The sequence below is a fragment of the Trematomus bernacchii genome, unplaced genomic scaffold (assembly GCF_902827165.1).
Source record: "Trematomus bernacchii unplaced genomic scaffold, fTreBer1.1, whole genome shotgun sequence".
NCBI classification, from domain to species: Eukaryota; Metazoa; Chordata; class Actinopteri; order Perciformes; family Nototheniidae; genus Trematomus; species Trematomus bernacchii.
This window is the reverse complement of record NW_022988058.1, coordinates 442,300-459,416: the sequence shown is the minus strand read 5'-3', so window position 1 is coordinate 459,416 and position 17,117 is coordinate 442,300. Positions and strand designations below refer to the sequence as shown.

Genomic DNA, 17,117 nt, shown 5'->3' with positions numbered 1-17,117 from the left:
TGGTTCACATTTCAATAAATTGAATTTATATTTGCACTCCTTTTGTCCATTATTCTTACTGAAAATGTTAGATTACACATTCACATCCGACTGAAGATTGGCCCCATTTATTTGCGTTGCAAACTCTGCGGTACAAGGTACATGTTGTGAAGCTCATAAAGTGAGGCAAATAGAAATAATCAGCTGATGGAGTGTAGATGTGGAAATAGGTGCATTCGATCAGCTGACTGTGTTTTCACAATAAAAATAGTTTCTTAGTGAATGTCCTGTACTGGTCTTAACATCTCATAACATCAGCTTTTAATTTTCCTATTGGATGTTTTTCTTGACCCTCGGAGAAAGAGGAGATGCTGAGTCGTGTCTTTCAGGCATGTCCTTTCCTAACAAAAATTACAGGAAACATAAAACATATTATTGCAGAACAAGTGTGTTATTTATGAAAGAGGTGTGTTTGTGTTTAGGGGCTGTAGATATAATTATTTTGTAATTGTAATGTTTTTTTTTATTTCAACAGTGAGCTACAAAGACAATCAGATTATGAATGAACAGTATGAAATTCATCAACATTGAAATGTATTTTATTATCAAAATAATATTTAACTGTTATTAAAACAAGCTTGCTCTGTTGTCTCACTGAAAGAATAACTTTTACCACGTTTTTACAGACAATATTGAGAGATAAATAGCAGTTGTCACTATGCGTTAAATATCTTTGCCTTCAATACCTTAAATTAGAAAGCTGACAGTCATATTGCTTGTTAACATCTAAATGTAACCCTTTGCATGGAAAAAACCCTCAACTTCACTGATGTGTAGGTGATCTAGTATTTAGTATTGTTTAATGGAATGTATAGCAGTGTGTTAAAGTCAATACTTCATTTATTTAAACCAATATCTTTCTTGATTCTTTGTACAGTATGAAAAAAGAGTATTTGTACCTGTGCTGAAGTTCACTGCTGTGAGGAGTCCAGTTCTGTCTCTCACTCTCTGGTCCAGCCTGTCGAATCACCTGGACACTTTAAACAAACAGATATATATGTAAAGAACCATGTGTACAAACAATATAACTTATTATCTTCTGTTGAACATGTTGGATTGTGTATTGTCCGAGTCAGGGTCCTTTTTATTTTACTGTAACTTTGGAAGTTGTGTTACCAATGCTTACTGTTTATTTTATACTAATTTGGTAATGCAATTAATAAAAACAACAAGGTTTGGGTTCGTTCTTCAGATGACTGTGATGTTAACGTGTAAGCTCAATAATGAACTCCAGCTCAACCAACCATATTGTAATATCTAAGTAATCATCTTGAAATATGACATTAATAATTGTAATATACACACATCTTATTGTGAGGTTGATTTCACATACACTACTTCGACGTTAGCTTGTCTACATACTTGAGCATAGCCAATTTAAATTAACCTTAGCGATGCATACAGTTCCTACCTACATAATAAAATATCTCTCTAAGTTACAAGGATGACCTTATTTTATCAACCTCAAACAGAAGCCTTTTGTTCTACAGTATTATCCCACTTAACGCTTAACACTTGTCTATTTCGTTTTAACCTTTATATATACAGTCTATGGTTTTAAGTTAACTTGGAGGCTAAGATTAGCATCGTTAGCACCGATGTAGCTACCACTCGCTTACACGCTAACCCAAGCCTTAACATTCATTACGTAGCTGATTGAAATCATAAACACATAAATAAAGTACTCGAATTTCACTTACCGCAAAACGGCATTCATGCACCGTCTGTTTTAACCGCAGAGCGAGTCACAATAGTCCGATATATAAGCATGAAGAACAAACAAACACGGCCGGGGTCAAGTTGTGTTCCCTGGATGAACTGAGCAGGCAAAGTCCCTGTAGCTTCACGGAGACGGAGCAGCTAGCAGAGAGACAAGAAGCTAACAGCAGCAGTCACTTGACAGAGCTGTCACTCAATGTGACCACGCCCTAATTTATGCAAAAACTTTAAGACCTAATATAAATAAAAGGGTCATGTTAGAAAACAATTCACTCACAGATTCATAATCATGAAGGTGGAATCTAACTATATACATAATAATATTTATTGCAGCCAGGGCTAGAAACGTTTTTTTTCTGCTGTGAAATTGGGCATTTTAACATGGGGGTCTATGGAAATTGCTCCTTTCTGCAGTCATCGCCTATCGGCCAATATATGAACTGCAGGTTGTGGCACTTCCGTATTGGCGTCCCGGCTCTTCCCCAGAGTTTGCCGCTTGGTTGACATAGACAGTAGTGACGGCCATCTTGGTGACGTGTGTTGTTGACCAGAGATGTAGTTCATTGAGCGTTTCACACAAACAAATGTGTTACTTCACAGGTTTACCACACATTTTTTTTTTTTGACTTGCAAAATTATCTTTTAAATTGACAAACATCATATGTGTAATTCGTGGCACAATTCAAACGGGATCGAAAGATAATCTTTCTCTCTCCATTGACTTCAATGCATAATTTTTCCGAAATAAGGTCCCATGGAGGTCCACCGGAAGGGGAGGGACTTCGCCACTCTATTTAGTAAGGTAAAAAGCAAAAAGCAAAAACGCCTCTCAGACGCTCTTCCGTTTACGTGTTTAATAAAGAAAAACAATTGGACGGTAGATACACGGATTCTAAATGAACATTGTTTAATGGATATAATATTTTGATTAAATAAAAATTATGTTTTATGTTTGTAATAAAATGCACTATTTAAACATTCTAACAAACCGATTAAAACAAATTACATGCGATCACTCCGTTATAGTGGCTTTGCTACTGAGTCCCTCACCTAAAAAAATAGACGATCTCTAAGACTGCGTGTGTGTGTGCGTGTGTGTGTGTGTGTGTGTGTGTGTGTGCGTGCGTGTGTGCGTGCGTGCGTGCGTGTGTGTGTGTGTGTGATATATCAGACGTCACTGCCTGCCGTTGGTCCAGTTCACTTCAGTTTAGATGAGCCGTTGGTTCCATAGGAGGAAAACTGGACTACACCCGGACCTAAAGGCAGTTTATCCCGGGACATCCCACCTCACTCTGTACCAGGACACTTCTTATGTTTACTTCCCCGAAATAAGGAGCAGCACACCGGGGCGGAGGGACGTGAACGTGACGTCCTGACGCCGGCTCCGCTCCGGCGCCTCACCTCCACGCTGTGTCCGGAGGTCCTCACCGGGGTAACTGAGCCATCCAGCGATCCGATTGGAGCCTGATCGTGGGGTAGAAAGTGTGTGATGATGGAGAAGAAGAGGACGGAGTGTCCTGCGCTGCCGCCTGGCTGGAGGAAAGAAGAAGTGATCAGGAAGTCCGGGCTGAGCGCCGGGAAGAGCGACGTCTACTACTACAGGTACCGTCACACTGTCACTGTCCTGCTGTTAGGGTCAGATGCTGAGGTCAGGGGTCCTCGGGGGGTACTGTGACTCCCTGTCAGGTCTGAAGGGTTCAGGCTCCGATTATAAAAAGGGCATATTTAACATAAAAACATTTATAACCACGAGAATTTACACCAAATGTAAATATGCAAAATGTACTAAAAAGGTAAGTACAATGAATATATGACACACTGCTGTATATTATATTTTAAAGTCAGGGGTGGGAAGTAACTAAGTAGATTTATTCAAGTAGGCTACTGTACTTAAGTAAAATGTTGAGATACTTATACTTTACTTAAAGGTCCCATGTCATGGCCATTTCTACTGATCATAATTCCATTGTTGAGGTCTACTAAAATACATTTATATTGTGCAATTTTCCAAACTCACACTGGTTTCTCATACAGCATCTCTGTATAGTATGTGTATTCACTCTCTGTCCTAAACGGTTTGTTGGAGCTCCTGCCCCCCCCCTCCCTGTGAGCCCAGTGGCCGTCTGCGAGACAGCGAGACACAGCGAAACCTAGCCCGAAACACACACACACACCCACAGCCTGGCTGGGAGTTTGTGTGTGTGCCCAGGCTGAGTTCCGCGGTGTCTCGCTGTCTCGCCGACCCCACACCAGTGAGCCAGCTCACAGTGTCCCGCTCCTCGCAGCAGCGAGCCTCGCAACGTCCCTCGAGTGTGTGTGTGAGGAAGTCCGCGGATTGGTCCAAACGTAACGGCTCCGCGTACGTTACGTTACGTCACTATACCCGAAATACGTCACTATACCCAAGAAGTAAACTATGGAAAAAGATAAATCCCCAACGAGGCGTTCTGGGGCAGCATAGACAGGTATTTTCTGTGTTACCCCTAGATTCCACCGGGTCCGTCTGTGGCGCGTTACGGCCGCGTTACGGCTGCGCCGCGGCGCTCACAGCGATTGCGGCCACTCTAGTCAATGTGTGCTATTTCACCACACGCGGCGCGTTACGGCTCAGAAGCGTCCCAGAAGCGTCTCGGCGCAGGGCTCCTCTAAAATTAGGATGAATCCTATTTTTGACGCGACGCAGCTGTAACGTAATGTCGGGCAGGCAGGAAGTGGAACGTTCAGAGCATATATAGCATATATATATATATATATATATATACACACACACAATCATTTTGCAGACCCTATCCCTCCGTAGTCTTTCAAGTAGGAGGACAAATGCCAGCGTTCTCCTCCGGTTTACAGGCACTGTGTAAATTATATATATAGAATAATTATGATGATGAATGCATTTTTTTAGCACTAAAATACAGCAACACATCTTTGATTCATGTCGTTTATAACTGGAATATTACAGTTATTATTAACTTTGTCTGTACAAAGTAGCCTGTCCAGGAAATATGCCCAAATCAACAAAAACTGCGAGCCGGCAGGCAAGACGCTCCGCTTCTGAAATGCTTCTGAAACGCGCCTGGTAGGGTATGACACCGTCAGTAACCTTTAATTACTTTACAGATGTGGATTAATGATGTGAAATATAATCAAGTGTTAAATCAGACTTTAGTTCCACCTGGAGTAAATGCACAAGCTACCCTGCAGTATACAAAGTCATTCAAACTAGCTGCACCTTTACCAGCTTTGAGAACACTTTCATGATCAATCATTATAAAACATATCATATATATTATTCTGAAATGGACAATCTGACAATGACTACTTTTACTTTTGGTACTTTAACTATATTTTGATGCTAATACTTTTGTACTTTTACTGGAGTAACATTTTGAATGCAGGACTTACTTGTAACAGAGTATTCCTGCTCTTTGGTACTTCTACTTTTACTTGAGTACTTCTACCACCTCTGCAGATTTTCTGACACAAATAGATTCATAGAAAGGTTCAAATATATTCAGAGAGAAGAACATGAACATGGCTCACAGTATTAAAACAAAAGTCAATATGTTTTTTACATGATGTGCATGAATATAATTCATAATGTTTGTGGGGTGGGTCAGTGTCAGAGGGGGTCCTCTCACACAACCTCTGTGCTGTCACACTGACAGCGAAAAATCCTCAGTTTATTTACAACAAACCTACAATTCCTTACATTTAAATAATAATTCAGCTATAGCTATAAGGCAGTTGAAAACATGTTTACTGTCGCAGAATGCTCCCTTCTGGGTCATAGTCAGGATTTAAACTACTGAACACTACTTTACCAAAAAGTGTTTCGATTTTACACGTTTGATTCAATAGTTCATTCAGACTGTCCGTTAATTCTATTTTCCATTATGAAGCATTAATTTCTTTATTTCCTTCAAAATTATGTGTTGTACAATGATGTGAGCTTAACTGGTTTGTCACTGGTTTCAGTGGTATCTGTTGGTTCTTCGTATGAATTTGACTCTGTCTGTGTGTGTGTGTGTGTGTCTGTCTGTCTGTCTGTCTGTCTGTCTGTCTGTGTATCTGTGTGTCTGCCTGTCCCCCCTCCCCCACAGCTGTTCCATCACATCTCTGAAACACACTTTTGGTAATGACCTCTGTTAAGTGTACTGTACTGTTTTCCCCGGGTGTTTCTGACTGTGGGTTAATGTGACTGGTATGTGTGACACCACACCTATGTCACGTCAGGTGTATTACTCAGTATGTCAGCTGTTTGTATGACTGGTTCTTGAGAAAGCAGGCAGAGCAACACATTTTTTCTTATTTTATATGATCACTATCTACTGCTGCATAAGATTGCAGAGGAAATAGTTTCAGTCGTGGTGAAGCTGTGACGCCTCAGAGCTGTCGGCTGCTCACTTCCTGTTGATCAGCGGCGGAGGTATGACTGGATCAGATTAACAGCTCAGAAACACCCGGAAACTTCAACATGAAGGAGATCAGCAGGTCCGCTTTACTTTCAGTTTACAGTAATGTGACTCATCATTACCAAGAAACCAGTCAGTAGATTTACTTAATGGAAGAGCAGTGACACCCTGCCAGGCCTCAGCGCTCCATGTTACTAACTAATGCTGTTTATCAGGAACTCTATTCAGTCCAGCACTTTAGTTTCAGTTCTGTGTGACAACTACAACACTTAAACATTACATTTAAATGTCATTTACTCAGAGTAAGTACTTTATAGCTCCAGTTAAGAGCTGGAGAAATATAAACCCACACACTTCTTCAGAGTGCTGTTTGAGGCTAAAGGCATGTTATTTTAGGGTTTGGCTAGAATTAGACCTATGTTAATACATTATGTCAATGAGGGCCCTCACAAGTATTGAGTGTGTTTGAATTGAATGTGTGTGTGTAAGTGTGGAGCAGTGAATGAGGAAGTGTTTCACAGTTCCTGCTGGTGCCAGATGTGACGTCACAGCAGACTGATTCTGTGTTCTCAAAACAGTACGGCAAGTTTTAACATGTGTTCTTGGAAGTTCAAAGTTGGCAAGTGGAGTCATTTCTGGGTAGGGGTGAACTAAAAGGAATACTTTGGCACCAAGTTAATGCCAGAATTCGGAAAACATAATGATGCTTGTTTTTTTAACTATACCCAGGTACTGTAGGTACCTTAGGTATACAGTATAGCAGTGTTGTAGTCAAGTCACCAATTCATGAGTCCAAGTCACTCTCAAGTCCCCACTTTTCGACTCCAAGTCCGAGTCACCTAGGGACAGTTGGAGTCGAGTCCAAGTCTGAGTCACCCAAGGAGAGTCCGAGTCCGAGTCATCATTACCTGTGTTCGAGTCTGAGTCCAAGTCCGAGTCACCCAAGAAGAGTCCAAGTCAAGTCTGAGTCACAAGTCTTCATGTATTAATCTTAGTGGATATATTTGTTGAAATGTAGCTGCTCCTCTACATTGCTTTTATCCTGTCATTTTATACTAATGTGTCTATTGAACTGCTGTGAAGCGAGTTTGGCTAAAATTCTTGTAATAGGTGCTATACAAATATAAAGCTTATTACTAATATTATTAGGGCCCGAGCAGGGAGCGCTAGGACCCAACGGCGTCCTAGCACGAAGTGCGAGGAACCTATTGTTTTCCTATGTATTCCTATTATTTTTTTTCTGCTGGCGTTTCCTGTTTTTGAGGCCTTTAGGACGCTTACAAAGTTGTATCATTTTGCACGGACGCCAGGACTGGTGAAAACTACAATATTCTGGAGTCAATGGGTTAAATATTCCAACCTACTCACTAGCGCCACCTATCAAAATCCCATTTCGGAATAAATTTACAAAGTCGCACCGTAAATCTGAATGACCTGAAATGTTGCACACATATCCGGGTGGACCTGCTCTACAAATAATCCTCTTGGAACCCTAAACTCCGCCTACATTTTCTTTAATTTAAATTAGCATAACGTTCAAAACAGTTAAATATTCACTTACATTTCAATTTTCAGTTTTTCAACACCAAACTTCGTATACAGCATCGGTGGAGGGTCAGACACCTTACCGTAGAAAATGAGCATGTTAGGACGATAAATATTGCCGCTGTCAATCAAAACGTACTCGCAAAAAGGCGGGGCTTAGAAAGAAATGCTCATAACTCATCAACAATGTATCCATATATCACAGATTTTGGTGGATAGGTTCAGTCTGTCTTGGGGAATAGGCACACCAAAGCATTTTCATTTTGGACTATAGGGGGCGCCAAAAACACCACCAACTTATAACTCAAGAACGGATGGACGAATTATTATAATTTTTTTTTACACATACTCTGGGGGTGACTACAAACTCAGATCTAAAGTGTGGCAACAAATTCAGAATGTGGGCGTGGCCTATAATCTTTTTTTTAATTGCGATAGCATAAAATGAGCTTCGGACGCAAAACTTGGGACACACGTCAGAGCCCACGACCTTTTCGAGAATGTAAAAAAAAAACGTAATTTTTCCAAAAAAACGCTCACTAGCGTTTGTGTGGTAGTCGCATATAGTTTCTCAGAACTTCACGAATTTTGGCACAGACATTCCTCATGGAATTGCGGACATATTTGTAAATAGAATCCATTAGCCCCGCCCCCCAGGAAGTCGGCCATTTTGAAAAATGTGCGTGCATTTTAAGCACATTTTTGCTAAATCCTCATAGGGAAATGATCGGAAAAATTCCAGTCCAGGACAAGTTCAGCCCCTATCCAATATGATACTTAATTGCGGAGCACATTTTTGAAAAATCACTCGTGGAGGTCGTAAGCTAACAGCGAATACACCATTTTTGACGATTTACATGTCGCAAATTGCTCCAAACTACTCGCATATAGTTTTTCAGATATTCACGAAACGCTGTATCCACATTGCTATTATGATTGCACACATATTTCAAATTACTTCACATTAGCCCCGCCCCCCAGAAAGTCAGCCATTTTGAAAAATGTGCGTTTTTCATGCATTTTAAGCACATTTTTGCTAATTCAGCATAATTCCTGCCCGGCACACACACACACACACACACACACACACACACACACACACACACACACACACACACACACACACACACACACACACACACACACACACACACACACACACACACACACACACACACACACACACACACACACACACACACACACACACACACACACACACACACACACACACACACACACACACACACACACACACACACACACCTACTGTTTGTCCAACAACGCCCTTTGCTGGCGGCATATTCATTACAACAGACACCTATAAACTCCATAACCCTAACCCTAACCCTACTGTTTATTTGTAGATATCTCCTAAAGCCTACAAATAAAGTGTGAAATGTAGGCCTGTTACATATCTTATTGAGCGATATATATTATACACACTGTTCTGCTTTCTGCACTGACCTCAGCAGCTGTTCTCACTGTAAACATCGCGTCACAATGAAAGCAGTTGTATTAAACAAATAAATAGCCTAACATCCAGGGGAGATGTGATTAGTGAGTAAACAAACGGTAAAGGGCAGAAAGTCTGATGCACATTTGATCATCTTAAATAACTTATAATCACAACGGGAACAGTTTGCAGAGTTGTGCTTTGTTGACATAAGTCCAGCCATGCGTCACGCCTCTTTTAAACATCACTGTTGGCTGAAATCGACTCTGGAGAATACATCAGTGTACCCTCGGTTATAGCTCCTCCAGAGCCCGCTCATCACTGCGCGCACTTCTGCGACCGCAGTTTTAATTATTATTATTATTATTATTGTAAATTACCTTTAATATGTCTAACTCTATTTAAAATGTGTTACCCTTTAGAGAAGTGATTATATTTGTATGCCAATATTTTCCTATGGTAAAGTTTTCGTTTTGCACTTTTATTTTTATGGTAATAAGATCGGGACTCTTATTTTGAAGGAACTTTTACCGGAAGTTAATGGACAACGGAGCAGTGTAAACACTTGACACACATGTATAATGAAGGATAGATGACGAATAAATTAACATATACTAAATAGTTACATTGGGTTATTAGACAGCCAAGGGCGGGGCTCACACACAGCCCATGACACAGCCAGGTCAGGACACTCCGAGTGCCGCAGTGTAGCAGCCAAATTAATAATATAGAGACAAGCAGGAGACAACGTGTGACTTACTCGAGGGGAATTTGAAGTTAAATGGAAGTGGTTGCAAAACCTAATACCACATCTCCGGTGTGGGAATATTTTGGATTTAAGCCAAATCAACGAGGCGAACCATACGGACTTGAATGAGCCGGGCGGTGTGTCGCATTTGTTTTAAAAAGGTAGCAACAAAAGCTAGCAATACGACCAACCTTAAACTGCAACTGAAACACAACCACCCCATTCCTTTTTCCCAGCTGGGAGCAAACACGGCAGCTCGAGAGCCCCCACCTTCCCGACAGTTTCCAATCAAAGATGCATTTTCCCGACAATGCAAACATGTTGGTGTTCCTTGCTCGAAATCTTTGAAATACAGATTTGGATATGGCCTGTTGAGGCATCTGGGTCTTTGTATGGACAGTGGACTGTACACTTGACTGTTCTTTTAAGGGGGGTTGTTTTGCTTGTGAGACAATGTGTGCTCATATTTATTTACTTATATATATGAGAGAGAGAGAGAGAGCTCTGTTTTCCAGCCTGAGTCTATTTAATTGATTTGTTATAATTAAATGTATTTGTTTTATTTATTATATATAATTTATATATTTGAATATTATTTCACATTTCATTTGCAATGTTGAATGTTCAATGAAAAGTTCTGTTTGAAAGGATGTACTTGAATTATTATTATATATTATCATTATGTCAGTGGTCTAAAATGGTCTTACAACGGTGCCGACAATATTATCGTTTATCGCAATATATATAATACCAGCCCTCTGGAGGGACTGTTCCTCTGCAGGGACTGTTTCTCTGCAGGGACTGTTTCTCTGCATGGACTGTTCCTGTGCTGTTAGGTTCACTGTTTCGCCTGTTGGTCTGGGTCTGCTGCTGTGTGCTACTAGCAAAGCCACTCACTCAGGCCCAATTCCAAACAGACCCCTACACCCTCCCACTCCGTCTGTAGTCACACTCACAACTGAACAAGAATCCCTTCTTTCAGGTGGGGGGTGTATACAGCAGCAAGCTTTGGGACGAGCTTTCCCCCGGCAAAAACAGGAAGTGCCATCCAACGGTTTCAAATCAGCATCTAATAATAATAATAATACATTTTATTTGGGGGGCGCCTTTCATAGCACCCAAGGACACCTTACAGGGCATAGGGGCAATATAGGGAACAATTAAAACAGTGGATTTAGTGAAATATCAGCCGGGGTAAAACAAGACAAACAACAGGAAATGGACTACAGAAGGACACAAAAGGACACAGGGTACAGTTTATAAAGAAAATGCCAGTTTGAACAGGTGGGTTTTGAGTTGGGTTTTGAATGTTGTTATGGAATCAGACTGTCGGATGTGTAGTGGCAGGGAGTTCCAGAGTCTGGGAGCCGAGCAGCTGAAAGCTCGAGCACCCATGGTGCTGAGGCGAGAGCTTGGGACGGTGAGAAGTCCTACGGACGTAGAGCGGAGGGTGCGGGAGGGGGTGTACTCCTGAAGGAGGTCAGTGATGTAGATGGGGGCAAGGTTATGGAGAGCTTTATAAGTGAGTAGAAGATTTTTGTAGTCAATACGGTAGCGTACAGGAAGCCAGTGTAGCTGAGTGAGAATGGGGGTGATGTGGTCGGATGAGTTGGTGCGGGTGATGATCCGAGCAGCAGAGTTCTGGATTATTTGCAGTCTATTGAGGAGTTTGATCGGAAGGCCAGTCAGAAGTGCATTGCAGTAATCAATCCGGGATGTGACGAATGAGTGGACCAGGATTTCAGTGCTGGGTTGGGACAGAGATGAGCGGAGTCTGGAGATGTTCCAAAGATGGTAGAAGGCAGTGCGGGTGATGTTTTTAATGTGTGGTGCCGGAGAGGGAGCCGTCCAGAATGACACAGAGGCTTTTCACTTGGGCAGCGAATGGTATGGGGAAGCCGTCGATGATGATGTTTGGTGCTGGGGTGTTTTGTGACTTGGTGAGGGTGGATTTGGAGCCGATGAGCAGGGCCTCAGTTTTGCTACTGTTAAGCTTCAGGAAATTCCTGCTCATCCAGCTCCTGATGTCCTCAAGGCAGGTGGTGAGGAAGGTGGGGGACAGGGCAGTGGTGAGTTTGGAGGAAATGTAGACCTGTGTGTCGTCGGCGTAGCAGTGAAAATTAACCTCATGGTGACGGAGGATTGTGCCCAGGGGGAGGAGATATATGATGAATAGGAGTGGACCCAGTACTGATGCCAGCCAGGTGGTCCAGGAGTAGTGGGTGAGAGATGGTATCGAATGCAGCGCTGAGGTCAAAGAGGATGAGGATGGTGAGAAGTCCGGAGTCAGCTGCAAGGAGGAGGTCGTTGGTGATTTTAACCAGGGCTGTTTCAGTACTGTGTTTTTGGCGGAAACCAGATTGAAAGGGTTCATGGAGGTTGTTTGTGTCAAGATGGGACTGAAGCTGTGCGGCAACCACCCTCTCAAGGGTCTTGGAAATTAAGGGTAGGTTGGAGATGGGCCTGTAGTGGTTTAGATCGGCTGGGTCAGTACCGGGTTTTTTGAGGATGGGGGTGATTGCAGCCAGTTTGAGGGTGGTGGGTTCAATTCCAGAGGTGAGGGAGGAGTTAATTATGTCAGTGATCATGGGTGATATGGCTGGTAGGCAGGGTGGTGGGAAGAGGATCAAGCTGACAGGTGGTGGTTTTGGCTTTAAGGATGAGCTCTGAGATGGTGTATTCCGATGCTGGGGTGAAGATGGAGAGGGAGTGGTGGACCAGTGGTAACCATCCAGGGTGGATCACTTGCATGCTGAGGCCAGCTGTAGGTAAATGGTGTTAATTTTGGAGTGAAAGAATTTCAGAAAGTCAGTACATTGGTCAATGGAGATATCTGGAGGGAGGGTTTGAGGAGGCTGAAGTAGGTGACTGACTGTGGAGAAAAGAACTCTGTTGTTACCAGTCCTGATGAGGTTGGAGTAATAAGAGGATTTGGCATTGGAAAGCGCGTTCTTGTAGAGGTGAAGGTGATCCGAGTACATTTGTGTGTGAACTGAGAGTCCGGTGCTTTTGCACAGCCGCTCCAGTCGGCGGCCAGTTGTTTTGAGCTGACGTAGCTCAGAGGTGAACCAGGGGGCGGAGTGGGTAAATGACACGTTTTCAGGGGAGCCAGGGCAGTGAGGGAAGAGGAGAGACAGTTATTATAGTGATTCACCAGGTCAGCAGGTTGGGCAGATGTTGGAGGATTGGGGTAGGAATTAATCAGAGTGGTGAGATCTGTGGGGTTAATGTGTTTAATGTTTCTGAAGGTGATGGACCGTTGTTCTTTGGCTTTGGAAAGGGGGGCATGGATATCAAAAATTACAGCTTTATGGTCAGAAATGGGGAATTGAATGACAGCAAGGTTAGTGTGCAGGAGAGTAAGTCCAGTATGTGACCTTTGTTATGTGTTGGGATGTTGACATGTTATGTGATATCGAGGCAGTCCAGGAGTGAGATGAAATAATTTGCAAAAACATTGGATGGGTCGTCAATGTGGATGTTAAAGTCGCCTAAGAGGATAACAGTAGGGGACATTGCACATAAAAATGTTAGTAGTGATGACAATTCAGTGAGAAAAACCGCAGAGGGCTTCGGTGGTCTGTAGATGGAAATAATGATGATGGGTTTGGGGCCAGTGAGTTTTACAGCAAAGCATTCAAAAGAGGAGTGATGGGGGACAGTGACAGCAATGACTTTAATGTGTTCACGGTGCAACACAGCAAGCCCCCCCCCCCACCTCCCAGTGGCACAGGGTTTACTAATAAAAGCATAACCCGGAGGGACAGCTGCATTAAGCTGGGAGAAGTCATCACTGTTGCCGGGTCTCAGTGAGGCATAAAAAATCAAGCTTTTTGTCCATAAAGAAGTCAGAAATCAGCTGGGCCTTATTGGTGAGGGATCTTATGTTAAACAGACATAGTTTCAGACAGGTAAGTTGTGCGTATGTGGATGCTTTAGACAGGGGGGATAACACGCTGTGATTAACATCACGTGTTTTGTGTACTCAAAGTTCTGTCCAGATCCACGGTGAATGTATCTTGGTCGTTTGAGGATACTAGAGTGTTGGGCAAGCAGAGCTGGAGGGGTCCTGGATAGGGATGTCCCGATCACCTTTTTTTGCTCCCGATCCGATTCCGATCATTTGATTTTGACAATCTGCCGATACCGATTTTTCCCGATCCGATCTTTATGCAATGCATTAAGAGAAAAAAAAGGAGAAAAGCATTCAAGTTGTCCCTTAAACCCCACGTTCTCCACCACAGATAACAGCTGGTCATCCAACGCGATGAATTCAGCTATCTTGGCTGTTATTTTTTTGGCCTTTTCACTGTTCTGGGGCAGTTTCTCTTTCCTTTTAAAAGTCTCTGAAAGTGTTGGTTGTTTCAGTGCCGTTACCTGAATGGCCGCTGTGTACTACTGTGTTGTGTTGTTGTTGGTGTTTGTTTCTCAGGTGGCGTATTAGATTGGTCGTGTTGAATGTAGCTCTGTTCTTTCCACCACGCGGAACCTCCGCCTTGCAAACATTGCATCTGACTGTTACACTGCCTTCGCTTTCAATTTTATAATACTTCCAAACTCCTGACATTTTCTCTGTCCCGAGTCACCAGCTGAACGTAGCCTCTCGTTAGCTTACTGCTACTATTAGACACTGCGCCCTGCCCCCTCTGTTGCCAGATTTGAGAGAAATAAGCAACCAGGTCTATGAAAACAAGCCCAAAAGAAGCAACACATACATGATGTTGTGTAATTTTAAACCAAAACTAAGGCCTCAGGATGACTTTAAGACGTGAACATGGTCATTTTTGTTTTGTAACATTAAATAAAATAAGAAAAATATTTTATTAAAAAAAAAAAAAATTGAAATAAAAAATTCCGATCCCCGATTTTTTTCTCCCGATTCCGATCTATTGAAAATCACGTGATCGGCTCCGATCCCCGATCACGTGATCGGATCGGGACATCTCTAGTCCTGGAGTAAGACCGGAACTGCTACGTGCAGCTCCTTTGCAGAGTAACGCAGCGGTAGAGACGTGCTCGTTACCGTGAGATCAACCCACTCTCTTCAGTCTGCGTACAAATGACACGACTTTACACATTGGAAATGCGTGCAATAGATACGCAGAAGTCCGATTTTGCGTGCATATGATACGCTAACCATTCCCATTGAGCCGAGTTTTGCGTGCATTTGATACGCCACGTTAACCCACTCTCTTCAGTATCTCAAATACGTTTATTTTCTACATATCTTCTAGAAACATATTTTCTCCCACGTTACGTTTGTTATGAACGTATCTTAAATACGTTTATTTTCTACATATCTTTGCCATTTATTGTCTTGCTTATAATAATGATAATAGTCATTTATAAATATCATTTTAGAGCACACATTTGAAATCGAGAATCGGGCTCGATATATGGTTAAATTAAAATCAGTAGGCGAGGCTGTAATTTCGCCAGCTGTTACTCTCATGAGCGAGGCAGAAAATAATAGTTTTATCATGCCAAAAAGCTGCTGTGTCGTTTATTGCACCTCAAACATTAAAACCAATCCAGAGTTACGTGTTTCTGTAAGAAAGGACAGTAACAGAAGAGCTCTGTGGCTTCAGGCTTGATCGCCATTCAAATTACAGCGTTGGTTTCCCCAAAAATGGGCGGGGCCGTAAAGTGACGTAGATTTTACTCTCATCTATTATTCAAAACCATTCTATTTATTCTAACGTAAATTACATGCCAGTGTTTTATCTTTTTATTTAGCGATTTGTTTTTGCATGTTTAACTGGGAATGTTTTCATGTTGAACCGGAAGTACTCACTTCACTTTGTCTTCTTCGTCCCTTTTATGTTCCAGACAATGCATGGCTCAGCGTAACAGACAGAACAGCGACCCCAGGTGTGTCCACATTCGAATTGCATCTTAATTACTGAAGGAAAATACTTTACCCAGTGTTTGTTAACTGGGTTTTTAATGCAGTTGGCTTTTCTTAATGGTTACAATATTGCTATGAGTTATATCTGAAGCAAATTATGTTTCTGAAGATGTGTAGTCAATTCCACCCTTCAATGTAGCATAAATGTGAACTCTCATTACAGGAACAATACCGGAAACAGACGATGATAGAAAAGGACTTGTAGTTTTTAAAGATATTACTGATTTTCTTTGAATATAAGAATGTAAATACTGAGTTGAGAGAATAGTCAGGGGATTTGGGTGATGGGAGACACATGTATGGAATCAAAATTTCAATAGCTTACCATTAAAGGTAGGGTAGGTAAGTTTGAGAAACCGGCTCGAGATCGCTAGAATTTGAAAATACACAACCGGAGAAAATCTGCCACTTCCTTACAGAGCCCCTCCTCCAACACACACGAACGCACACATGACCAATGAGGACACGAGATAAGTTTGTGCACAGATGGAAGGCTGACAGGCAGGTAGGCCATCCAGTTATTTTAGCCGGGCCGGCTAAAATAATTGGTCGTACTTTTTACAGTATTACGGCTTCCACAGCTTTTGTCAAAGCACTTAAGATATTCATTGCCATCGGGATGTTAAGAGCATTCCATGGAATATAACAAAAAGTGTATCTCGAGCCGGTTTCTCAAACGTACCTACCCTACCTTTAAATGACGGATATACCTTTCTGTCTGTGATGTTTTACAAATCAGATATTAATGTGCAGAAGTAAAACATGAGAAATAGAATAGCAATATCCTGTAAAATTATGTAAAAACATGAATAAAACTACACATCTTCAGATGTTATACATACATAAGTGTCCTACACTAATAATACAAAGTTATTATTAGTATGCTGTGTGTACCTTGTGTGCACCGCCTAGTGGTTAAAGCACGTTATTGAATTATTTTTGTTGAATAATGTTATTTTTGTTGAATAATGTTATTTGATGAAAAAAATATTAAGAGTACATACTTTCATAGGAGGAAAGTAGAAGGTCAATGATAGAAATATAGAATATAAAAAATCAAGAAGATACTGTAAGTGATCTCTACAATAAAACAGTTTAGTACCGGATGTACAAAGATATTAATATGAGGATGTGCAAAACAGACAAACTAATTAACCTTTATTAAGACATTAAACAATACTTTAGGTTAAGGTCTTCTTTTAAATAAGAAAAAAGCTTTGGGGGTATTTACAGATAAATATTAAGCCTGACAAAGTACTTAACGTCTAATACATTGCTTTCCTGCAATGT

The 17,117-nt window shown here is 41.7% G+C and overlaps 1 protein-coding gene across 6 annotated transcripts in view; it reads left to right on the top strand.

Annotated features, from left to right (window-relative positions):
- Positions 1–2,895: 2,895 nt before the first annotated feature.
- mbd2 (methyl-CpG binding domain protein 2) overlaps positions 2,896–17,117 on the top strand; it is a 111,581-nt gene continuing 97,359 nt past the window's right edge. For 2 of the 6 annotated variants that reach the window (XM_034120252.1, XM_034120248.1), the window contains exons 1-2: positions 2,905–3,360; positions 15,749–15,790. In XM_034120252.1, coding sequence (XP_033976143.1) covers positions 3,248–3,360; positions 15,749–15,790 — 155 coding nt within the window. In that variant the 5' untranslated portion in view covers positions 2,905–3,247. Of the gene's footprint in view, positions 3,361–15,748; positions 15,791–17,117 lie in introns of all 6 variants that reach the window. The other 4 variants (XM_034120253.1, XM_034120249.1, XM_034120250.1 and 1 more) reach the window with 4 other exon arrangements.